We start from the raw sequence: 27,299 nt of genomic DNA on the forward strand, positions 1-27,299 counted from the left end.
ACCCACAGCAGATAAATACAATGCCAATTCCATGTATAATACCCCAGAACCCACAGCGGGATAAATACAGTGCCAATTCCATGTATAATACCCCAGAACCCACAGCAGATAAATACAGTGCCAATTCCATGTATAATACCCCAGAACCCACAGCAGGATAAATACAGTGCCAATTCCATGTATAATACCCCAGAACCCACAGCAGATAAATACAGTGCCAATTCCATGTATAATACCCCAGAACCCACAGCAGGATAAATAGAGGTTCAGGCTTTTATTTGGGCCTTTATAACTCCCACTTTATCACAAGAGCAAGTATTTAAGCAATGGATGAAAATTACATTTATTCCCTGTATTTCTACCCTGCAGTCACATATATACACATCCCCCCTTTCCTATTCTCCCAGTTCTTTATTATTAGTCCTCTAATTCGTGCCCTATGGAGTGACTGCACTTCATGCTGCTCTCACACGTTCATCCTTACATGCCCCCCCGCCATCAGGATCCACTGTTTCTCTATGGCTTATATAACCCCTTTGTCTTTCATGGTTTTTATGAGCCCAAACATAATAATAATGGAATATCTCTTCCTGGCAGATGAGACGGGCAGGAAGCGATAGGGAAGCCGCTCATTACTGATAGCCGAGCCCAACAAAAGGGATAAGGATCTGGGGTAGTCATTTAGCGCCCTGACCCCCACGCGGCGTCCATGATTGTGCCGGAGGAGCGAAGCCGCGCAGCTGCCTGTAAATACAGCGCTGATAACAATGCGCTTATTTATAAGGAATAGAATGAAAGATGATGCTGTGTCGCCAATCCGTAATAGTTTCCATATCTCATAGAAATAATACACAGGGTAATTCATGTTCGGGCCGGGGGAGCGGGTTTGCCGTAGCGCAGCTCTTGCCGGGTTCTGCCACGTTCAGATAAATCAGATAGAAGGAAAAGAGAGAAATAATTCTTTCCCTGTCAGATAGGGCTGAGAATAACATACAATAAATATGAGAAAATGACTATTGATATATAAATACAAGAGATATGGTACAAGGAGGCCTTTCCCATAGGGTATTTTGTATCAATGTGTGTATGATATATTCCATACAGACTATACATCATTCCCATCAGTCCCTGCCCCAGTGAGCTTACAATCTAAGGTCCCTATCCCATTCCCATCAGTCCCTGCCCCAGTGAGCTTACAATCTAAGGTCCCTATCCCATTCCCATCAGTCCCTGCCCCAGTGAGCTTACAATCTAAGGTCCCTATCCCATCAGCCCCTGCCCCAGTGAGCTTACAATCTAAGGTCCCTATCCCATCAGCCCCTGCCCCAGTCAGCTTACAATCTAAGGTCCCTATCACATTCCCATCAGCCCCTGCCCCAGTGAGCTTACAATCTAAGGTCCCTATCCCATTCCCATCAGCCCCTGCCCCAGTGAGCTTACAATCTAAGGTCCCTATCCCATTCCCATCAGTCCCTGCCCCAGTGAGCTTACAATCTAAGGTCCCTATCCCATTCCCATCAGTCCCTGCCCCAGTGAGCTTACAATCTAAGGTCCCTATCCCATTCCCATCAGTCCCTGCCCCAGTGAGCTTACAATCTAAGGTCCCTATCCCATCAGCCCCTGCCCCAGTGAGCTTACAATCTAAGGTCCCTATCCCATCAGCCCCTGCCCCAGTCAGCTTACAATCTAAGGTCCCTATCACATTTCCATCAGCCCCTGCCCCAGTGAGCTTACAATCTAAGGTCCCTATCCCATTCCCATCAGCCCCTGCCCCAGTGAGCTTACAATCTAAGGTCCCTATCCCATTCCCATCAGTCCCTGCCCCAGTGAGCTTACAATCTAAGGTCCCTATCCCATTCCCATCAGTCCCTGCCCCAGTGAGCTTACAATCTAAGGTCCCTATCCCATTCCCATCAGTCCCTGCCCCAGTGAGCTTACAATCTAAGGACCCATCACATTCACACACACGCCCCCTAGTTTTGCTATAGAAGTTGCCGAAAAACCGTAATTTTAGATGCAAGGAAATTCCCCAATGAGAATTCTACTGAGCAACAATGTGAGTGTAAGTGCAAGAGAAGTGACCAATGAGAATGCTGATTCCCTGTGTCAGGCCCCTTGCTGGTACCTTACATATAGAGATAATGATGGCATTTTCCCCTCATTATATGGCACAGGAATCAGACATGGGGATAAAGGGACAGACTTGTTCAGTGCTGGGAAACTGTGCTTATTGCTCCCAACTCCAATTGCAGGAACAGAGAACAGGGAGCCGGATTTACTCACATCAGCTGGGATTCTCATTGGGGGATTTCTTGCATTTTAATGCAGTTTTATTGGGCAATATTGCTTTAAGAATACAGCCCTGATGTTGCTGGACTACAGCTCCCAGCATGCCTCACCCTTCATTATATGTTACATTATTCTGGGATTTGTAGTCCGGCAACAGCTGAGTAACGTTTGGTTGAGCCGCGCTGTGCCGCAGGGTTTAGTTCCCCTTTAAAGCACCTGATATGTCAAATTCTTCCCATGATTCACTTGTATCTCAAGCCCCACCTCTTGTGCACCATGAATTGCACCTTCCCATCTCATCCCTATGTCATGTGACCCCGACTGCAGTACCCACTGTACCCCTCTGCTATCTGCCCTGGGCTTGAACCCCTAAATTATGAAAACTACTGATTTAGAACATGCTTAAAGTAGGAAGACCATTATCTTTGTATTCAACTCCGTCCTGAAAGATTCGGCCGAATACTGACATTCTCACACACTAGGGACGGTTTTAACGGGTTCTGTATTAACCCACATTTCTCTGATGGGATTTTGAGTCATAAGAGACAATGGAAGTGAATTTCTGGCGCTAAGAGTATTGTTCTTTGCAGTTGGTCAGTTTTACAATAACAATGAAATGGCCATAGAAGACAAATAGCCGTAATCCTTATAACAGCAGCCACATGAATGAATCGACCAACCGCAACAGTATCCGAAATGCAGGAATAAACCCCTAGTTCCTAGTCCAGCTCCTTAGTAATGTTTGTATTGTTGCTACTGCGAGTAACCAGGGCTGTAGGAGAGTCAGATGAATTTATTGGCAGATGACAAACATGTTCCAATTATCCTCCTATTACAGAACTATGTGTGGAACGGCATGTCCTGCCCATTGGCTCACATCATAATAGCCTCGGAGTTTGTGTTATTATAAGAATCGATGGGACAACTGCTGAATGTTATGGGCTTTGGTTGGTAGGGGCCCACTTACCCTAGCAACCAGGCAGCACTTGGAAGCTTCATGGGGTGTCAGACCTCCACAAACAGTATTAATGTTGTCTCAGAATGTTGACACCTGTGTGGAGTAATTTCACCGTAACTTTCCCTTTAATCCCAGATTAGTTATGGAACTAAATGTTCCTACTAAATAGATTTAATGGTTCAACCAATAATGTACAGCCAATGGGGATTTTAGGGAGGGGTCCTACGGCACAGGGCGGTTGCTCAGCGTAACCAGGAAAAAGGAAATTGTTTTTATTGGCTCCACAATGGGGTTTTGGGCAAGGATGAGCCAATGAGTAAGAGCCTCAAAAACATAATTAAATGAAGACGTCACGCCAGTATTTCAGTCGGGGTTAATAGACGGGATTATTAGGAGAAGGAAATGCCTTTATATAAGGGTGAGACAATTAGCTGGATCAGCAGGGAGTGAGGCAAGTGGAAAGTGGAGTCACTAACGAGTTGTGGGGTGATGCCATCGCCAGTAATTAGGGGAGTCGCCACTCACTACTCCCACACCCTAATGACCCAGAGTGGAACTGTCTGTGGGGCGGCAGCAGGTTGGCCCAATCCTGTAGGGAGTAATTAGATGGGGGGCACTGGCAGGAATATGTGGTGTAACAGGGGTACGAGTACCATCCCATCACTGCCCAGAGGGGGGCGCTGGCAGGAATATGTGGTGTAACAGGGGTACGAGTACAATCCCATCACTGCCCAGAAGGGGGCAGGCAGGAATATGTGGTGTAACAGGGGTACGAGTACCATCCCATCACTGCCCAGAGGGGGGCACCGGCAGGAATATGTGGTGTAACAGGGGTACGAGTACAATCCCATCACTGCCCAGAGGGGGGCGCTGGCAGGAATATGTGGTGTAACAGGGGTACGAGTACAATCCCATCACTGCCCAGAGGGGGGCGCTGGCAGGAATATGTGGTGTAACAGGGGTACGAGTACCATCCCATCACTGCCCAGAGGGGGGGGGGGGCAGGCAGGAATATGTGGTGTAACAGGGGTACGAGTACCATCCCATCACTGCCCAGAGGGGTGGCAGGCAGGAATATGTGGTGTAACAGGGGTACGAGTACCATCCCATCACTGCCCAGAGGGGTGGCAGGCAGGAATATGTGGTGTAACAGGGGTACGAGTACAATCCCATCACTGCCCAGAGGGGTGGCAGGCAGGAATATGTGGTGTAACAGGGGTACGAGTACAATCCCATCACTGCCCAGAGGGGTGGCAGGCAGGAATATGTGGTGTAACAGGGGTACGAGTACCATCCCATCACTGCCCAGAGGGGTGGCAGGCAGGAATATGTGGTGTAACAGGGGTACGAGTACAATCCCATCACTGCCCAGAGGGGTGGCAGGCAGGAATATGTGGTGTAACAGGGGTACGAGTACCATCCCATCACTGCCCAGAGGGGTGGCAGGCAGGAATATGTGGTGTAACAGGGGTACGAGTACCATCCCATCACTGCCCAGAGGGGTGGCAGGCAGGAATATGTGGTGTAACAGGGGTACGAGTACAATCCCATCACTGCCCAGAGGGGTGGCAGGCAGGAATATGTGGTGTAACAGGGGTACGAGTACAATCCCATCACTGCCCAGAGGGGTGGCAGGCAGGAATATGTGGTGTAACAGGGGTACGAGTACAATCCCATCACTGCCCAGAGGGGGGGCAGGCAGGAATATGTGGTGTAACAGGGGTACGAGTACAATCCCATCACTGCCCAGAGGGGTGGCAGGCAGGAATATGTGGTGTAACAGGGGTACGAGTACCATCCCATCACTGCCCAGAGGGGGGGGGGGCAGGCAGGAATACGTGGTGTAACAGGGGTACGAGTACCATCCCATCACTGCCCAGAGGGGGGCACCGGCAGGAATATGTGGTGTAACAGGGGTACGAGTACCATCCCATCACTGCCCAGAGGGGGGCACCGGCAGGAATATGTGGTGTAACAGGGGTACGAGTACCATCCCATCACTGCCCAGAGGGGGGCACCGGCAGGAATATGTGGTGTAACAGGGGTACGAGTACCATCCCATCACTGCCCAGAGGGGGGCACCAGCAGGAATATGTGGTGTAACAGGGGTACGAGTACCATCCCATCACTGCCCAGAGGGGGGGCAGGCAGTAATAGGGGCCCCTCCCTGTTCTCTCTCAGTTCATCAGAAAATGTGCAAAACACCATCTGCTTTAGCCCCGTGGGGCCCCCAATACAGAAACATGTTTATTTGTTTGATTTTTTAATTTATTTCTTTTTGGAACCCCCTCAATATTTTAAATGGAATCAGGCAGGACCAGCCGCTCTTCCCATTGGCCGATGGTTTGTTATTATTTCAGATGCCCAATGAAATCCCCTAAGGCCCATACTACTCATTGCTGAATGGGGCCCAATCAGAAAGTTCCAGCAGCTATAGGGAAACCCAATGCTCTCACTAGGTACTGTCAATTGACCCTTATCAACCAATTAGCATCTATTGCTGATTTACAGGGCTCATTAACCAACCAGAGGCAAGAACAGGTACAAAGTGGGGAGCTTCCCCCCAATCCCCTGCCCCTAATTACACTGTAGAACATCACATAATCAGGTTCTAGTTCTAGATCTCAGCACAACATCACTTCATACCTCCCAACATATGAAACCAGCAGAGGGACAAAATGGAACATGTAGCGCGGATAAATGTTTTGACCACGCCCACTTTTGTTACCACTCCCATTTTATAAAATATGGCAGGTTATGTACAGTTTGGACACATTTCTGGGGGTTTTGGGGGTCTTGTTTTATGTGTTATTACAGTTTTGCTAAACCAAAGGCACCCAATCAGAATTCTCCTCTGCTTACTAGTACTGACCAGATCTAACTGTTGATTGGTTGCTTTTGGTTAATAACTAAGACTACTATTATATCTTTTTTGTGAATTCCCCCCCATAGTCTAAGGTAGGATTCAGAAACTATAACATTAATTCTGAAGGAATAATCATTGTGTGCCACAGTCATATAGACAGTCCATAGACTTTTCCTACTGATTACTAAAGGGTTAAGTTAACTGTTAGTATGTTATAGAATGAACAATTCTAAGCAACTTTTCATTTGGTCTTCATTATTTATTTGCTATAGTTTTTGAATGATTTCCCTTCTTCTTCTGACTCTTTCCAGCCAAACCCTATTGCTCTGTGAGGCTCCAGTTTTATTGTTATTGTTACTTTTTATTCCTTATCTTTCTATTCAGCCCCTCCCCTATTCATATACTAGTCTCTCATTCAAACCACTCCCTGGTTACTAAGGTAATTTGGACCCTAGCAACTCTTTCCAGCTTTCAAATGGGGGTCACTGACCCCGGCAGCCAAACCCTATTGCTCTGTGAGGCTCCAGTTTTATTGTTATTGTTACTTTTTATTCCTTATCTTTCTATTCAGCCCCTCCCCTATTCATATACCAGTCTCTCATTCAAACCACTCCCTGGTTACTAAGGTAATTTGGACCCTAGCAACTCTTTCCAGCTTTCAAATGGGGGTCACTGACCCCGGCAGCCAAACCCTATTGCTCTGTGAGGCTCCAGTTTTATTGTTATTGTTACTTTTTATTCCTTATCTTTCTATTCAGCCCCTCCCCTATTCATATACTAGTCTCTCATTCAAACCACTCCCTGGTTACTAAGGTAATTTGGACCCTAGCAACTCTTTCCAGCTTTCAAATGGGGGTCACTGACCCCGGCAGCCAAACCCTATTGCTCTGTGAGGCTCCAGTTTTATTGTTATTGTTACTTTTTATTCCTTATCTTTCTATTCAGCCCCTCCCCTATTCATATACCAGTCTCTCATTCAAACCACTCCCTGGTTACTAAGGTAATTTGGACCCTAGCAACTCTTTCCAGCTTTCAAATGGGGGTCACTGACCCCGGCAGCCAAACCCTATTGCTCTGTGAGGCTCCAGTTTTATTGTTATTGTTACTTTTTATTCCTTATCTTTCTATTCAGCCCCTCCCCTATTCATATACCAGTCTCTCATTCAAACCACTCCCTGGTTACTAAGGTAATTTGGACCCTAGCAACTCTTTCCAGCTTTCAAATGGGGGTCACTGACCCCGGCAGCCAAACCCTATTGCTCTGTGAGGCTCCAGTTTTATTGTTATTGTTACTTTTTATTCCTTATCTTTCTACTCAGCCCCTCCCCTATTCATATACCAGTCTCTCATCCAAACCACTCCCTGGTTGCTAAGGTAACTTGGACCCTAGCAACCAGATAGCTGCTGAAACTCAAAACTGGAGAGCTGCTGAACAAAGAGTGAAATTCCTAAAAAAACTACAAGTAATAAAAAATGAAGGCCAATTGCAAATTGTCTCAGAATATCACTGTCTGCATCATACTAACAGTTAACTCAAAGGTGAACAATCCCCTGGCCATACAGGGTATCTCAGGCCCCGAGACCAAGTAGGCAATTTACCAGCCCATGTACTGGGGCTTTACAGTGTCTGCCCAACCAATTTCTGGCTAAAAATGCACTTCCAGTATTATCGATATGGTGGCCCAATTGGATCTGCCCAATCTGGCAGCTAAAGGAGTGGATCTCTGGGCAAATGTCCACCTTAATTTCACCAATTTCAATGCTCTCTATGCTAAAAGCCTAAAGAACTCCACGGGAATGAAATATCCGTGATTCCATATTGTTATAATATAAGACGCCCCGCCACTCAGCCAAGAGAAGAGCGTCTAATAACCATAGCGAGGCTATGCCTGTGGCGCTGGGGATCCGGATAATCAGTGAGACTGCAGGTCTGGCCCATTATACGGGATTTTATCCACTTACAGGGGATTGTGTTGTTGTACCTATAATCACAAAAGCACAAGGGTGTCTCTGGAAAATAAGGCCACTTTAATCTGAAGTATAATGTATCTTGTAAGTCTTATAATGAGCGTGTGTTAAGACTCCTTGCCATAAAGCAACGGAACAGTGCTGTACTTTGCCAGCACAAAAGAACAACCAGTCAGACAAGCACGAGAAAAAATCAGTGGCCCCTGTCTCATGTAAAGCATTTCTCTTTCCAACCAACACTACTTTACCCAATACAGGTATGTGATCTGTTATCCAGAAAGCTCTGAATTACGGAAGGCCTGTTTCCCATAGACTCTATGATTTCCTTTATCTCTGTAATAATAAAACAGTACCTGTACTTGATCCCAACTAAGATATAATTACCCCTTATTGGGGCAGAACAGCCCTATTGGGTTTATTTAATGGTTAAATGATTCCCTTTTCTCTGTAATAATAAAACAGTACCTGTACTTGATCCCAACTAAGATATAATTACCCCTTATTGGGGCAGAACAGCCCTATTGGGTTTATTTAATGGTTAAATGATTCCCTTTTCTCTGTAATAATAAAACAGTACCTGTACTTGATCCCAACTAAGATATAATGACCCCTTATTGGGGCAGAACAGCCCTATTGGGTTTATTTCATGGTTAAATGATTCCCTTTTCTCTGTAATAATAAAACAGTACCTGTACTTGATCCCAACTAAGATATAATTACCCCTTATTGGGGGCAGAACAGCCCTATTGGGTTTATTTCATGGTTAAATGATTCCCTTTTCTCTGTAATAATAAAACAGTACCTGTACTTGATCCCAACTAAGATATAATTACCCCTTCTATAACAGCCATGTGTAAGTGCAGTGTCAATTACCCAGCGTGGGTGCGGAGCGAGCAGCAGCTATTTCTGCCTGGATATAATTTACAGGCACTATTATTAGCCCTAACGGGGTGATGGGATTCCCATCTTACCCAGGGAAGGCTCACAGGCACTGAGGGATCAGCAGCTATGGATTTGCCCTGGTCACAGGGCCAGAAACTTCACCCAAATAATAAAAATATAACGTTCTGCATAATGAAAAAATATATAATTAAGTGTATTCTGTGTATATGCAGTCAGAACCAGCAGCACAGGGAATCAGATAAAATCAATCACACTTACTGTTTCAGAGGTAATAACTGCCTATATAACCAAACGTTACTCAGCTGTTGCCGGACTACAAATCCCAGAATAATGTAACATATAATGAAGGGTGAGGCATGCTGGGAGCTGTAGTCCAGCAACATCAGGGCTGTATTCTTAAAGCAATATTGCCCAATAAAACTGCATTAAAATGCAAGAAATCCCCCAATGAGAATCCCAGCTGATGTGAGTAAATCCGGCTCCCTGTTCTCTGTTCCTGCAATTGGAGTTGGGAGCAATAAGCACAGTTTCCCAGCACTGAACAAGTCTGTCCCTTTATCCCCATGTCTGATTCCTGTGCCATATAATGAGGGGAAAATGCCATCATTATCTCTATATGTAAGGTACCAGCAAGGGGCCTGACACAGGGAATCAGCATTCTCATTGGTCACTTCTCTTGCACTTACAGTCACATTGTTGCTCAGTAGAATTCTCATTGGTCTATTTCCTTGCATCTAGAATTACGACTATAGCAACACTAGGGGGCGCAGTGGGGCAGCGTTATGGTTGGGTTTATATCCCCTTTAACTCACTTTCTCTCTACTTGATCCACTTCAGTCTGGTTTCCCCCGTTACATACAACTGAGACGGCACTAAGCAAAGTTACCAATGACCCTCTATCTGCTCAATCTAAAGGGAAATTCTCCATACTGATATTTTCTGTGTCTCTGCTGCTTCTGACAGTGAATCTCTGGCTCCTCAGTGACATGTTTCTCTCCCTTGGCCTATAGAGTACAGCACCTCTTTCTGAGATAAAACCTTCTCACCAATTAAACTCTGTTTGGGCCCCTGCAAGTGTTCCACAGCCTCTCTGCAACTCCCTGCACTCAAATATACCCATATATTCTTGCATCAAATGTAACCTCCTCACCTTCCCCTACTGAGTGCCCAGTAACAATGTCCCACCTTATATTATATTCCTCTTCTCTGCCAAATCGACCGCTTCACTCGACCGCACTTTCTACCGCATTGCTAGCCTCCTCACACCTACAGGTCTTCACCAGTTTCCCCCCTACCTATGGAATGTATTACCCCCAGCGTCAGGCACTCCCCTACCCTGCAGAGTTTTGAACTGAGCAAACTTAGGGGGCTGTTCCTGCTGAATTGTGCTTAGTACAGGGAATCCCTATGTGTCATAGTTTTATGGTATCTCTCTATACAGACTATGAGCAAATTAGGGGGCTGTTCCTGCTGAATTTTGCTTAGTACAGGGAATCCCTATGTGCCACAGTTTTATGGTATCTCTCTGTACAGGCTATGGGCAAACTTAGGGGGCTGTTCCTGCTGAATTGTGCTTAGTACAGGGGAATCCCTATGTGCCATAGTTTTATGGTATCTCTCTGTACAGGCTATGGGCAAACTTAGGGGGCTGTTCCTGCTGAATTGTGCTTAGTACAGGGGAATCCCTATGTGCCATAGTTTTATGGTATCTGTCTGTACAGACTATGAGCAAACTTAGGGGGCTGTTCCTGCTGAATTGTGCTTAGTACAGGGGAATCCCTATGTGCCATAGTTTATGGTATCTCTCTGTACAGGCTATGAGCAAACTTAGGGGGCTGTTCCTGCAGAATTTTGCTTAGTACAGGAGAATCCCTATGTGCCATAGTTTTATGGTATCTCTCTGTACAGGCTATGGGCAAATTAGGGGGCTGTTCCTGCTGAATTTTGCTTAGTACAGGAGAATCCCTATGTGCCATAGTTTTATGGTATCTCTCTGTACAGACTATGAGCAAATTAGGGGGCTGTTCCTGCTGAATTTTGCTTAGTACAGGGGAATCCCTATGTGCCATAGTTTTATGGTATCTCTCTGTACAGGCTATGAGCAAATTTAGGGGGCTGTTCCTGCTGAATTGTGCTTAGTACAGGGGAATCCCTATACTGCCATAGTTTTATGGTATCTCTCTGTAAAAAATGGCCCCTTTATTGGAGCTCCCTATAGATACTCTCAGGTCCCTGTCTGTGTTTCAAATGAGGGGTGGGCGTGTCCTAACGGTCCCTGCCAGAAACACAGTAGGAGAGGGAGAGCCAATCACAGCCCTGCAGTCACACAAGAACAGACAGGCTTCAGTTCCCTATCAGGTCGGCCTAGCTGCTGAGTTTAACAGAGTTAATTGGTGAGAAGGTTTTATCTCAGAAAGAGGTGCTGTACTCTATAGGCCAAGGGAGAGAAACATGTCACTGAGGAGCCAGAGATTCACTGTCAGAAGCAGCAGAGACACAGAAAATATCAGTATGGAGAATTTCCCTTTAGATTGAGCAGATAGAGGGTCATTGGTAACTTTGCTTAGTGCCGTCTCAGTTGTATGTAACGGGGGAAACCAGACTGAAGTGGATCAAGTAGAGAGAAAGTGAGTTAAAGGGGATATAAACCCAACCATAACGCTGCCCCACGGCGCCCCCTAGTGTTGCTATAGTCGTAATTCTAGATGCAAGGAAATTCCCCAATGAGAATTCTACTGAGCAACAATGTGAGTGTAAGTGCAAGAGAAGTGACCAATGGGAATGCTGATTCCCAGCACTGTGTCAGGCCCCTTGCTGGTACCTTACATATAGAGATAATGATGGCATTTTCCCGTCATTATATGGCACAGGAATCAGACATGGGGATAAAGGGACAGACTTGTTCAGTGCTGGGAAACTGTGCTTATTGCTCCCAACTCCAATTGCAGGAACAGAGAACAGGGAGCCGGATTTACTCACATCAGCTGGGATTCTCATTGGGGGATTTCTTGCATTTTAATGCAGTTTTATTGGGCAATATTGCTTTAAGAATACAGCCCTGATGTTGCTGGACTACAGCTCCCAGCATGCCTCACCCTTCATTATATGTTACATTATTCTGGGATTTGTAGTCCGGCACCAGCTGAGTAACGTTTGGTTGAGCCGCGCTGTGCCGCAGGGTTTAGTTCCCCTTTAGGTTAACTTTTAGTAAGTTAAGGAATGCCCAGTTCTAAGCAACTTTTCAGTTTGTCTTCATTATTTACTTTTTATAGTTTTTGAATTATTTGCCTTCTTCTTCTGACTCTTTGCAGCTTTCAAATGGGGGTCACTGACCCCGGCAGCCAAACCCTATTGCTCTGTGAGGCTCCAGTTTTATTGTTATTGTTACTTTTTAACTTCTCTTTTTGTTCAGCCCCTCCCCTATTCATATTCCAGTCTCTTATTCAAACTGCTCCCTGGTTGCTAAGGTAATTTGGACCCTAGCAACCAGATAGCTGCTAAAACTCCAAACTGCAAAGCCACTGAACACAAATAGAGATACTTAAAAAACTACAAATAATAAAAAATAAAGACCAATTGCAAACTGTCTCAGAATATTACTCTTTACATCATTAACTAAAAATTAACTCAAATGTGAACAACCCCTTCAATACATTTGGGGATTAGTCTGTAATTGTGTTATTACTGACATCCACTGGGAGGGGGAAAAGGGATCTCCACCCAAAAATTGAAAGAAAATATGGTTTTGAGCAGCTTCCCAATATCCATTCATTCCCAATTTATTTGGGTTTATAGTCATGTGTAACCGTCTGTCTGGCTCTTTATATTCTCTGTACTGCTGGTTCTGACTCCAGAAATGTAGAAGAAATCTGCTGTTAATTGACTGACTTCTGCTACATTGTTTCATGAGTCACAACCAGCAGCAGAGGGGATATACACAGACAGATAATGAGTTAAATAGCAATTAGGTAACTTTGGGCGGACATCCCCTTAAAGGCAAATGTACGACTGCCCTGCAGTATCAGCAGAGAAGGGGTTACTATAGGTTTCTGCCCTGCACACCGATTGGTTCTCTTTTGTCCAGCAAAAGAATACAAAGTCCTATAGATCCAGATTGCAGCATTACAAGACAGGGCAAGGGCCCCCGGCTTAGGGGCAAGATCCCAAAGTGCTATATATACATACTGTGTATATATATATATATATATATATATATATATATATATATATATATATATATATATATATATATATATATGAGGCTGTATACCCGCAGCAAGTTCTGATACCAGCATACAGAGTAACCCATAATTCCGCTCGGGCCGGCTGTGCAAACACAAAAGAACATTTTACAAGAGATGAAATGGAAGTTGCTGCAGGGGCTTTTATAGAGTCCTGTTGCCCCCCTGCAGGTGCCTGAGTGCCTATCTCAATCTCTATTGCCTATTGGGACCCTGGTTACTAGGTTACAAAGCCCCCTTCTTTTATGCTTCTGTGTAGGAGAGGGTGATTAGTGCTTAAAAGGGGTAATGGGGGGGGAAAGCTGTTTGGGGGGAGGATGAAAGAAGCAGCAGTAGCAGTAGTAGTAGCAGCGACAGTCAGTAGAAGCACTTACCCACTGGATACCGGAGCCTTTGTTGTGGCTGTTACACAATACAGAGCTTTTCCCTGTAACGGCTCATCCCTGGGCTTCTCTATAGCAAATCCACGGTGAATCTGCCCCCGCCGGTGCCATAAGCAGCCACCCAGAATTCCCTTATCCAGCAACAAAAGGAGAAAGAAACAGAATCCCTAAGGCAGCGATGAGAGAGGCCCCAGTGTGGCTCCCCAGTCTGCTCTTTAGCCCAGCTACAATCAATAGGAGCAGCCCTTCCCCTCGACTATTCTCAGAGCTGTCAGCATCCCCAACAACCAATCGCCTGGTGCGACTCTATTCCAAGCCACTAGGCCACATTGGGCTGTAAATAATCAGCCTCTGCTTGCCCTTTCCCTGAGTTCCCTCCCAGTCACTTCTTTCCCTTTAGCTCGCCCACTCTGATTGTCCGGCCACATTTCCCTTCCCCTTATTGCGCTACTGGGGCTACGGCATGAGTGTGCCCTCTCTCTGTTCCCCCTATCTGTGCCCTCTCTCTGCGCCCCCTCTCTGCACCCTCTCTCTGCGCTCCCTCTCTGCGCCCCCTCTCTGTGCCCCCTCTCTGCGCCCTCTCTCTGCGCCCCCTCTCTGCGCCCCCTCTCTGCACCCTCTCTCTGCGCTCCCTCTCTGCGCTCCCTCTCTACGCCCTCTCTCTGCGCTCCCTCTCTGCGCTCCCTCTCTGCGCCCCCTCTCTGCACCCTCTCTCTGCGCTCCCTCTCTGCGCCCCCTCTCTACGCCCTCTCTCTGCGCTCCCTCTCTGCGCTCCCTCTCTGCGCCCCCTCTCTGCACCCTCTCTCTGCGCTCCCTCTCTGCGCTACCTCTCTGCGCCCCCTCTCTGCGCACTCTCTCTGCGCCCTCTTTCTGCGCCCCCTCTCTGCGCCCTCTCTCTGTGCTCTCTCTCTGCGCCCCCTCTCTGTGCCCTCTCTCTGCGCCACCGTCACACACAGGAGCACATAGCAGACAGTGGGAAAGTTAGTGCTGCTGCTGCACGGCTGGCACAGAAACTTAACTCATGACACTCTATAAATAGGTACCGCTCTCATACGCCTGCACTGGCCCCTGCGGGTGACATTTAGTGCCCTGACCGGCAGGTGCAAACACTTGTATTACACTGGGCTCTCTGTCTGCTCTTATATTCACTTGTATTACTGGGGCAGGAGCAAAGTCTCTTATATTCACTGGTATTACTGGGGCAGGAGCAGAGTCTCTTCTATTACCTTGTATTACTGGGGAGGAAGCAGAGCCATATAGATAAAGGTTTGGGGGAAAGGAGGACAAGAGGGATATGGAAGGGCAGGATAGTAATAGTAGACTAGGGATGGAGTGAGAAGGTTAAGGTGGAGTAGGAAAAGATGGAGACAGTAGGGCATGATAGAGACAGTAGGGCAAGATGGAGACAGTAGGACAAGATGGAGACAGTAGGGCAAGATGGAGACAGTAGGGCAAGATGGGGACAGTAGGGCAAGATGGAGACAGTAGGACAAGATGGAAACAGTAGGACAAGATGGAACCAGTAGGGCAAGATGGAGACAGTAGGACAAGATGCAGACAGTAGGGCAAGATGCAGACAGTAGGGCAAGATGGGGACAGTAGGGCAAGATGCGGACAGTAGGGCAAGATGCAGACAGTAGGGCAAGATGCGGACAGTAGGGCAAGATGGGGACAGTAGGGCAAGATGCAGACAGTAGGGCAAGATGCAGACAGTAGGGCAAGATGGGGACAGTAGGGCAAGATGCAGACAGTAGGGCAAGATGCAGACAGTAGGGCAAGATGCAGACAGTAGGGCAAGATGGGGACAGTAGGGCAAGATGGAGACAGTAGGACAAGATGGAGATAGTAGGACAAGATGGAGACAGTAGGGCAAGATGGAACCAGTAGGGCAAGATGGAGACAGTAGGGCAAGATGCAGACAGTAGGATAAAATGGAGACAGTAGGACAAGATGGAGACAGTAGGACAAGATGGAGACAGTAGGGCAAGATGCAGACAGTAGGACAAGATGGAGAAAGTAGGATAAAATGGAGACAGTAGGGCAAGATGCAGACAGTAGGGCAAGATGGAGACAGTAGGATAAAATGGAGACAGTAGGGCAAGATGGAGACAGTAGGACAAGATGCAGACAGTAGGACAAGATGGAGACAGTAGGACAAGATGGAGACAGTAGGGCAAGATGGAGACAGTAGGGCAAGATGGAGACAGTAGGGCAAGATGGAGACAGTAGGATAAAATGGAGACAGTAGGACAAGACGGAGACAGTAGGACAAGACGGAGACAGTAGGGCAAGATAGGAGACAGTAGGACAAGACGGAGACAGTAGGACAAGACGGAGACAGTAGGACAAGACGGAGACAGTAGGACAAGACGGAGACAGTAGGACAAGATGGAGACAGTAGGGCAAGATGGAGACAGTAGGCAAGATGGAGACAGTAGGACAAGATGGAGACAGTAGGGCAAGATGGAGACAGTAGGGCAAGAGTAGGACAAGATGGACAGTAGGCAAGATGGAGACAGTAGGGCAAGATAGAGACAGTAGGACAAGACGGAGACAGTAGGGCAAGATAGAGACAGTAGGACAAGACGGAGACAGTAGGACAAGATGGAGACAGTAGGGCAAGACGGAGACAGTAGGACAAGATGGGGACAGTAGGACAAGATGGAGACAGTAGGGCAAGATGGAGACAGTAGGACAAGATGGAGACAGTAGGGCAAGATGGAGACAGTAGGGCAAGATGGAGACAGTAGGGCAAGATGGAGACAGTAGGACAAGATGGAGACAGTAGGACAAGATGGAGACAGTAGGGCAAGATGGAGACAGTAGGGCAAGATGGAGACAGTAGGGCAAGATGGAGACAGTAGGGCAAGATGGAGACAGTAGGATAAAATGGAGACAGTAGGGCAAGATAGAGACAGTAGGACAAGACGGAGACAGTAGGACAAGATGGAGACAGTAGGACAAGATGGAGACAGTAGGACAAGATGGAGACAGTCAAGTAAAATGGAGAAAGTAGGGCAAGATGGCAACGGTACAAATGACAGCACCCACAAACAACACAAATAGCCAGAGGGGGACATGCCTGTGCTGCTCACACATTATTTACAGTCAACAGAGAAGCAGCCCTGTGAGTACAGCCACAAGGAAGACAGTTTAGAGCTTATATGATTATTATTAATATTTAGTTTTAAGAACCCTTGCGCTAATTCCCACAGGATCACACAGGATCACACTTGCACATAATACCCAGTTCCTAATTTATACACTGTATGCCCCAGGCCAGCGCGCCCACTTACTGGTATGATGGCACCTCAGACCCACCCCCTCCCAATTTGCATCAACTTCCTTCCACTACTGCCTAATAGGGCTGGACAGGGGGCCAATATTAGGTGTTTCACCCCACCACGTTTTTAATTGCTGCCACCTCTGACTGTCTGCTGCCACCTCTAACTGTCTACTGCCACCTCTGATTGTCTACTGCCACCTCTGATTGTCTACTGCCACCTCTGACTGTCTACTGCCACCTCTGACTGTCTACTGCCACCTCTGACTGTCTACTGCCACCTCTGATTGTCTGCTGCTACCTCTGATTGTCTGCTGCCACCTCTGACTGTCTACTGCCACCTCTGATTGTCTTCTGCCACCTTTGACTGTTTACTGCCACCTCTGATTGTCTGCTGCCACCTCTGATTGTCTACTGCCACCTCTGATTGTCTTCTGCCACCTTTGACTGTTTACTGCCACCTCTGATTGTCTGCTGCCACCTCTGACTGTCTACTGCCACCTCTGATTGTCTTCTGCCACCTTTGACTGTTTACTGCCACCTCTGATTGTCTACTGCCACCTTTGACTGTTTACTGCCACCTCTGATTGTCTACTGCCACCTCTGATTGTCTGCTGCCACCTCTGATTGTCTGCTGCCACCTCTGACTGTCTGCTGCCACCTCTGACTGTCTGCTGCCACATTACCCCCTATCAGGCTGTCCCCTGGCTTGCCCAGGATTAATATACACTGGGATCCATAGGGCACTAGTTAGGCTATTACCCTCAGCACTGACTCCAAAGTAAATAAGGTCCTTACCCTTCTGTGACGGTTGGTTAAACTGGTGTCTGGGATGTTTGGGTTCCAACGTGGCTTCAAATAGAACAGCTCTCCTGGAAGGAAATAATGCAGAGAAAGGTACCCTGGGCTGATATATTCCCCTGCTTACAGGGAATGCGTTACACACCCACTGCTTACAGCCCTGTCGGACAGGCTCAGCTTGCAGGGAGTGAGACCTGAGCAGGCCGGCCTTGGCTTCTCAATTCCTGCTAGTGAAGGACGGTGCAACACTGAACTCTTCCCCGCTTATAATTATGTTCCAGGTACTGACGGTACAATTAGGACTGATGCCAACATGACAATGCTACTATAATTAGCCTGCTATAAATACAAATTGCATTGATCTGGGCAAGCCTTCCCCCCCCCAGAGGCTTTTCATTTTTCCTCTGGTTTTGTCCCCAAAAAACCTCAAATGTGCTAAATTGTGTGCCAGCTGCAGCGCCCAGTTCTGAATTAACCAGCCAAATGCACTGGATGAAATATGAGCCTATATTGTGGAACTAAGCAGGAGAGTAAGGGTTAATAAATGGGAAATTCCACATTTTTTATAGGCTTCTCCGCATATCTGGTATATCAGTTATACCACGTGACACATACAAACAGCATGACAGGTAAGTGGGAGAGACGGGTTAGAGAATGAGCGATCCTGCCTGCGGGCAAACACACCTGTAAGGAGGCATTACTCACTATAACATAAGGGAGATTAACCCAGGCTGGCAGATAAACAGCTCATAACTTGTTTCCTACAGATTTCCAGCATTACTTAAACCCATAGATGTTCCACACATTCCCAACTACCTGCCTGGTACTCGACCACTAGAGGGCAGATATCCTCTTATTTCTGGGCTAAAGGTCCCCATACACGGCCCGATAGTAGCTGGCGATATGGGTCCCTTGGACTGATTCGGCAGTTAATCGGCCCGTGTATGGGCACTCCCGACAGGCCTGCCCGACCAATATCTGGCCTGAAAATCTAGTCGGATCGGGGACCCCATTGGCTCGTTGATGCGGTCCCCGGACCGACTTTTCCTATAACTGCTGTTATATAATATATATATAATTGCTCAGCTCAGAGCAGTTGTCCCCAACCAGTGGCAACATGTTGCTCACCAACCCATTGGGCTCCCAGTGGCCCCAAAGCAGGTGCTTATTTTTGAATTCCTGGCTTGAAGGTAAGTTTTTGTTGCATTAAAACCAGTTGTACTGCCAAACAGAGCCTCCTATAGGATGCCAGCCCATATGGGGACTACCAAATAATCAACCACAGCCCGTATTTGGTAACCCAGGTACATTTTTCATGCTCCTGTTGCTCCCTAACTCTTTTTACACTTTGGACCAATTCGGCAGCTAATCGGCCCATGTATGGGCACTACTGACGGCCTAAAATCGGCCACATCTCGATCAGGCAGGTTAGAAAATCTAGTCGGATTGGGGACCGCATCGGCTTGTTGATGTGGTCCCCGGACCGACTTTTCCTATACCTGCCGTTATAAATTGATCGTTTGGCCCCAGGGCCAAACAATCAATTTACCCTGGATTCTCCCAATACCGTAGGTGGGGGATATTGGCATAAGATCCACTCGCTTGGCGACATCGCCAAACGAGCGGATCTTATGGTGTATGGGGACCTTAACCCTCTTAGGGGTCTGGTCATTACAGCTTCCATATGAGATCCCACAGAAATGGTTTATAAGGGCCTTGCTAGCAGTAGGCCTAGAACCAGCATGCCTGTAATATGTATTGATAAGTGACTCCTCTAAAATCCTTACTTGGGGCATGGATGCCCATTCTTGCTAGCCTAGCTCTGGCCACTTACTCTCTAAGCCAGGGGTCCTCAACCTTGAGCCACATTCAAATGTTAAAAGAGTTAGGGAGCCACAGGAGCATGAAAAATATACCTGGGGGTTCCAAATACCCGTGGTTGATTATTTGGTAGCCCCCATATGAACTAGCAGCCTATAGGAGGCTCTGTTTGGCAGTACAACTGGTTTTAATGCAACCAAAACTTACCTCCAAGCCAGGAATTCAAAAATAAGCACCTGCTTTGGGGCCACTGGGAGCAACATCCAATGGGTTGGGGAGCAACATGTTGCCACTGGTTGGGGACAACTGCTGAGCGATTATAAGGTCCAGCTTGTTACTAGCAGAGCCTGATGGAAATGCTCATGGGCCATCAACTGGCACAGTACTGAGGCTGGCTTCCTAAGGATCCTGGTACAAGCTCTTCCCTTCTTCTGGACAGAACCAAGAGGACAAATGGGCCTTTTCTTCTTCCTACGGGAGACAAAACCTTCCCACCTGACCATGGAGCTTTCCAAACATCCCACTGCCTACATGGGGCACTTACTTAGGGCCTCTCATTAGACCAGCTAAAAGTAGGAGTACCAACAATGCTAAGATCCTGCAGTCGGTTTTCTCACATCTTCTAGTTAGTGTTTAATGGACCAAACATTACAGCAGCACAGACATCCTGAGATCCCTATAGGCTTGAAATTCGGAATTCTTGGACTGCCTTACGAAATCTAGTGAAACCTTATGTAAATCTGCTCCCAGTTGTTTCCAGTAATATCAGGTTATTCTTCACTTGTTTTTGTTTTGATTATATAATAGGCCAGAGTAGGAAGCAGAGGTGAGCGGATGTGGTTCTTACCTTCCCTGGTCATTGTAAGAGATGCTAACTGACGCTCCAAAAATACTCTTTTGATATTGGCCCATTCTAGAGAGATTAGTGCCACCATCGGATAAAGTGCAACTGAAAAAGAGAGGGAGGGAGACCAAGAAAACAGTATAAATGTTGTGTATTTTAATGTTATCCGATTGCTGTCCATTAAAGGGGAAGTAAACCCAACCATAACGCTGCCCCACTGCGCCCCCTAGTGTTGCTATAGTCGTAATTCTAGATGCAAGGAAATTCCCCAATGAGAATTCTACTGAGCAACATGTGATTATAAGTGCAAGAGAAGTGACCAATGAGAATGCTGATTCCCTGTGTCAGGCCCCTTGCTGGTACCTTACATATAGAGATAATGATGGCATTTTCCCGTCATTATATGGCACAGGAATCAGACATGGGGATAAAGGGACAGACTTGTTCAGTGCTGGGAAACTGTGCTTATTGCTCCCAACTCCAATTGCAGGAACAGAGAACAGGGAGCCGGATTTACTCACATCAGCTGGGATTCTCATTGGGGGATTTCTTGCATTTTAATGCAGTTTTATTGGGCAATATTGCTTTAAGAATACAGCCCTGATGTTGCTGGACTACAGCTCCCAGCATGCCTCACCCTTCATTATATGTTACATTATTCTGGGATTTGTAGTCCGGCAACAGCTGAGTGACGTTTGGTTGAGCCGCGCTGTGCCGCAGGGTTTAGTTCCCCTTTAATGCCAGTGTAAGCTGCAGTCCCTCTTCACTTTTCACTGTTCTGATAATTTGGGCTGTATGCCAAATCCATTGAAAAGCAGCCGCATGGAAATGGCCCCTCGTACGGCATCAGTCCAGCGAGCTGGTCAATTGGGCAGAAACCATGTGAGATTTATGGTCACATTTACAAATGATTTCCCCTTTATTCTCCTACATATACCTGGAAGAGCTTATAGGTCAAGTAGGATGAGATTTGCGATCTACGACTAAATGGATAATATACCAATGTTTTATATCCTCTATCTGTAAGTACAAGCTAAAGCCCTGACCAAATGAAGGACCTCCAATAAAGATTGACCTAAAAAATTCTTGCAACCGACTGACCACAGACGTCTAGACAAGGTTGAACAAGAATAAAAACCTTTTTTTAACTTTTATTATGTTATAGAAGGGTCAATTCTAAGCAACTTTTCAGTTGGTCTTCATTATTTATAGCTTTTTAATTCATTTCCTTCTTCTTCTGACTCTTTGCAGCTTTCAAATGGGGGTCACTGACCCCGGCAGCCAAACCCGATTGCTCTGTGAGGCTCCAGTTATTTTGTTACTGTTACTTTACCTTATTTTTCAACTTAGGTTCTCTCATGTTCATATACCATTTTCTCCTTCAAACCACTCCTTGGTTGCTAAGGTAATTTGGTTCCTAGCAACCTGATAGCTACTGAAACTTCAAACTGGAGAGCTGCTGAACAAAAAATGAAGACCAACTGCTTATTGTCTTAGAAAATGACTCTCTACAGCAGTGCTGTCCAACTGGTGACCCCCCTCTGTGTGGCCCCCCACCTGTCTGGCTGCTTTGATGGCTTACCTTTGTGTAAGCTTTAAATGGTATCAGTACTGAAATTAACTGCCCCCCTGCATGGTTAACACCTCAGATTCAGGCTGTAATCCCCCTGTATTGGTTAAACATGTAATCCCCTGTGTTATTCACACCTTTTAATCTCTGCATTGTTCTACCCCTGCAGTGTTCACACCTCAGGCTCAGGCTGTAATCACCCACATTGTTCCCCTGTTCACACCTCAGACTGTAGGAGCAGTAGAAACCCACAAATAAACCCTGCACACTATAAAAAGAACATATACTGAGGTGGTACTGCAATTAAAATGTTTTTAATATATAGTTATTGTGCAGACTGTAGGAGCAATGCCAGCATTGTGTCACTGTATGCTGCCTGTGTGTGCCATACTCTGCTTGCCCTATGCTGCCTGTATGTGCCATACACACAGGCAGCATAGGACAAGCAGAGTATGGCACACACAGGCAGGCTAGGGAAGACAGAATATGGCACACACAGGCAGGGTAGGGAAGGCAGAGTATGGCACACACAGGCAGGGTAGGGAAGGCAGAGTATGGCACACACAGGCAGGGTAGGGAAGGCAGAGTATGGCACACAGGCAGGGTAGGGAAGGCAGAGTATGGCACACACAGGCAGGGTAGGGAAGGCAGAGTATGGCACACACAGGCAGGGTAGGGAAGGTAGAGTATGGCACACACAGGCAGGGTAGGGAAGGCAGAGTATGGCACACACAGGCAGGGTAGGGAAGGCAGAGTATGGCACACACAGGCAGGGTAGGGAAGGCAGAGTATGGCACACACAGGCAGGGTAGGGAAGGTAGAGTATGGCACACACAGGCAGGGTAGGGAAGGCAGAGTATGGCACACACAGGCAGGGTAGGGAAGGTAGAGTATGGCACACACAGGCAGCATACGGCAGGCAGAGTATGGCACACACAGGCAGGGTAGGGCAGGCAGAGTATGGCAGGTTTTTGCTGTACTACCACCATTAATATGGCTATGGTCATGTGAAAACATGGGTGTGGTTTCAAGTGGGTGTGGTTTTAAAAAGGGGAGTGGTCAAAACTAGCTTCCATTATCGGCCCTCCACCACGGAGGCCGGAAAAATTCCGGCCCTCGGTACCACAGAAGTTGGACAGCACTGCTCTACAGCATACTAAAAGCTAATTGAAAAGTTGGATGACCTCTTTAATGTTCTAATCCAGCCCACTGCATAAATTACACTTTAAGACCATCCCCCTGATTATTCAGCCACACCCCATTACGATGTAACCCTGCCCACAATCCATTCAAACCCCGCCCACTCTCTGCAATTACTATAGTAGTGTTTCTGATGCAAATACACCAGTTTTACCAGTGCAGGGCAACACTACATTATATATCAATTTCATTTTTTGGTATTACTTTTCCTTTAACCTGGCCCCCAAACTAAACTCTTTTATCTGCCAAGAGATAGTATCCCCCTTTGTAGTGGGAGAAGGGCAACATGATACTGGTGAAAGTAGGGGTTAAATCTACTTATCTTATTCAAGCTTTATGTAGTAGCTTATCTTAACCGTGGCTTTAGTTGCCCTTTAAATGTAATAAAATGACACATATTCACGTTGATGAAGTTGGCCTGGAGATGTAGCATAACACTGAATAATTGCCTGGCACCAAGGGACTGACAGACAGATATATCGGGGCACCTTAGGTATCAAGAACAATATAAAGGCTACTGTAGCAGCTAAAAAATGCAGATACCGGAGGGCAGAGAAGGCTGCAATATATATTAGTATACATGTATTTATTGTATAAAGCCTTAAATCTGCTCCTGGTGCCTCTGGCTCAGCAAAGAGACAGAGAAATACATTAAAATTCCTTCGGTGTATCTGCTGCCATTCACATTTCCCTCGCGGCTTTTCTTGCCATAGTTACTTCCATTATTTGTCCCTGTCTGGGCTCTCAGCAACCAGATCAGAGTCCGACAAATCCCAGCACTGAGTTCAGTACAGGGCCATATCCGTACGGGTGTGTGTCTGCCCGGTAGGTAATCGGAAAGAAATGTAGTTGGAAGTGTAGCTATTGTGTATTTTATTATGTGTGGTCAACTGGCAGCTGTCTAGATAAGTATTGAGTTGCAGTTCAACAATATTTAGTATAATAACTGCTATAAAGGGTAAAGCCAAAGTCGCACATTTATTACTCACACAGAGATGCTTACTATATACTTAACTCCATATTGGTCAGGGATTGTGTCCAACAATGTCATTTTATGTGAAAATCACCACAAATATGTATGGCTAATATGTGCACTTAGCCACAAATATTATCCAGGTGGAGGTTCCATGGGAAAGAGAGCAGCCCAGGGGAAGGAAGTACAGAGAATCAGAGCTCTGTACCTGGGTAAGTACTGGGGGGAGATTGGATTCACTTACCCAGGGGGAGGTTCCTGTCTGACCATGGGAAAGAGAGCAGCCCTGGAGCAGGAAGTACAGAGAATCAGAGCTCTGTACCTGGGTAAGTACTGGGGGGGAGATTGGATTCACTTACCCAGGGGGAGGTTCCTGCCTGACCATGGGAAAGAGAGCAGCCCAGGAGCAGGAAGTACAGAGAATCAGAGCTCTGTACCTGGGTAAGTACTGGGGGGAGATTGGATTCACTTACCCAGGGGGGGGGGGGTTCCTGCCTGACCATGGGAAAGAGAGCAGCCCAAGAGCAGGAAGTACAGAGGATCAGAGCTCTGTACCTGGGTAAGTACTGGGGGAGATTGGATTCACTTACCCAGGGGGAGGTTCCTGTCTGACCATGGGAAAGAGAGCAGCCCAGGAGCAGGAAGTACAGAGAATCAGAGCTCTGTACCTGGGTAAGTACTGGGGGAGATTTGATTCACTTACCCAGGGGGAGGTTCCTGCCTGACCATGGGAAAGAGAGCAGCCCAGGAGCAGGAAGTACAGAGGATCAGAACTCTGTACCTGGGTAAGTACTGGGGGGAGATTGGATTCACTTACCCAGGGGGAGATTCCTGCCTGACCATGGGAAAGAGAGCAGCCCAGGAGCAGGAAGTACAGAGAATCAGAGCTCTGTACCTGGGTAAGTACTGGGGGGAGATTAGATTCACTTACCCAGGGGGAGGTTCCTGCCTGACCATGGGAAAGAGAGCAGCCCAGAAGCAGGAAGTACAGAGGATCAGAACTCTGTACCTGGGTAAGTACTGGGGGGAGATTGGATTCACTTACCCAGGGGGAGGTTCCTGTCTGACCATGGGAAAGAGAGCAGCCCAGGAGCAGGAAGTACAGAGAATCAGAGCTCTGTACCTGGGTAAGTACTGGGGGGAGATTGGATTCACTTACCCAGGGGGAGGTTCCTGTCTGACCATGGGAAAGAGAGCAGCCCAGGAGCAGGAAGTACAGAGGATCAGAACTCTGTACCTGGGTGTGTGGATTAATTTACCCAGAAAGCGGTTTCTATATTGCTGTAGGAAGGGAGGAGGAAGTGCAGACAAACTGTTAATGTGGGTAACTGGTGGATGAGGGCACAGCAATAGGAGTGGGTAATAGGGGAGCTAAGGCTTATAAAGAAATAGTTTATGTATAGAAACATGCCTGAAGCCAAACCTGCTTGCCACATAAAGGTGGAGCAATGGCAGATGTTACAAAACATTCCTATTGTCTTGGGACAGACAGATGGCAGTTTTACTTAAAAAAACATGGTTGATAAATAAATAAACAAATCTTATGCAAATAGGCTCAATTAAGGAGCGGCACACAATAAAAAACCATAAAAGAAATATATATTTCAAGGCCTACGGCACAGATACACGGGGAGATATATGGGGGGGATACACAGGGAGATATATGGGGGGGATACACAGGGAGATATATGGGGGGGATACACTGGGAGATACACTGGGGGGATACACAGGGAGATACACTGGGGGGATACACGGGGAGATACACAAGGAGATACGGGGGGGATACACGGGGAGATACACTGGGGGGATACACTGGGGGGATACACGAGGAGATACGGGGGGATACACGGGGGGATACATGGGGAGATACACTGGGGGATACATGGGGGGGATACACGGGGAGATACACGGGGAGATACATGGTGGATACATGGGGGATACACTGGGGGATACATGGGGGGATACACAGGGAGATACACGAGGAGATACGGGGGGGGGATACACGGGGAGATACACTGGGGGATACACAGGGAGATACACAGGAGATACACTGGGGGATACACAGGGAGATACACAGGAGATACACTGGGGGATACATGGGGGGGATACACGGGGAGATACACGGGGAGATACATGGTGGATACATGGTGGATACATGGGGGATACACTGGGGGATACATGGGGGGATACACAGGGAGATACACGAGGAGATACGGGGGGGGATACACGGGGAGATACACTGGGGGATACACAGGGAGATACACAGGAGATACACTGGGGGATACACAGGGAGATACACAGGAGATACACTGGGGGATACATGGGGGAGATACACTGGGGGATACATGGGGGATACACGGGGAGATACATGGGGGATACATGGGGGAGATACACTGGGGGATACATGGGGGATACACAGGGAGATACATGGGGGATACACAGGGAGATACACGGGGGGGATACACAGGGAGATACATGGGGGATACACAGGGAGATACACGGGGGGGATACACAGGGAGATACATGGGGGATACACAGGGAGATACACGGGGGGGATACACGGGGGGATACACAGGGGATACAGGGGGAGATACATGGGGGGATACACAGGGAGATCCGGCTGCTGCTGTGTTCTTGTAGAGAACAGTCAGGGTCAAAATTCCCAAAAAATGCCTCCCATTGGTTCCTATATCCTGGTACTATAAGCATCCCCTGCTCCCTTCTCTGGCCATTATTTGTATACTGAGCCCATTTACTTACTAACAGCTAATGGGCTCATTTATGGGCAAACCATGCTGGAGCGCTAATGGGAACACACCCAGGGGCTGCCCACCTACCTCACTATGGGTGAAGACACACGGAGCTACTAGTAGCAGCTACTTATCACGGCTACTAAAACAGACAATGCTGATCATTTACTGATAATTGTCTCTGTGCGTTTAGCAGAGGGAATTCTCAGTACTGTCTATGGCAGGAGATTTTCTGGCGTTTAGTAGCTGTGACAAGTAGCTGCTACTAAGTAGCTCTGTGTGTCTGCACCCTAACCCTTTTCAAAACGCTACCTTCACTATAATTGTGGCTTTAGCCAGGGCGGGGGCAATATGAAGGCAGCACTGCTTGGGCGAGGGGTTTATCTGCTGTGCTGGGACATTGTATCTTTGCTCAGCACCCTATGGGAAACTGGGTAACCCTATTCTGG

The 27,299-nt window shown here is 47.2% G+C and overlaps 1 protein-coding gene across 18 annotated transcripts in view; it reads right to left on the bottom strand.

Annotated features, from left to right (window-relative positions):
- arhgef10l (Rho guanine nucleotide exchange factor 10 like) overlaps positions 1-20,458 on the bottom strand; it is a 90,997-nt gene extending 70,539 nt beyond the window's left edge. For 7 of the 18 annotated variants that reach the window (XM_031904845.1, XM_031904848.1, XM_031904852.1 and 4 more), the window contains exons 1-2: positions 20,361-20,458; positions 17,690-17,763 (exon numbers count right to left, since the gene is read on the bottom strand). In XM_031904845.1, the coding sequence (XP_031760705.1) occupies positions 17,690-17,763; positions 20,361-20,425 (139 nt within the window). In that variant the 5' untranslated portion in view covers positions 20,426-20,458. 18 annotated transcript variants of the gene reach the window in all.
- Between the last annotated feature and the right edge of the window lie 6,841 nt (positions 20,459-27,299).

The sequence above is a fragment of the Xenopus tropicalis genome, chromosome 7 (assembly GCF_000004195.4).
Source record: "Xenopus tropicalis strain Nigerian chromosome 7, UCB_Xtro_10.0, whole genome shotgun sequence".
Lineage (NCBI taxonomy): Eukaryota > Metazoa > Chordata > Amphibia > Anura > Pipidae > Xenopus > Xenopus tropicalis.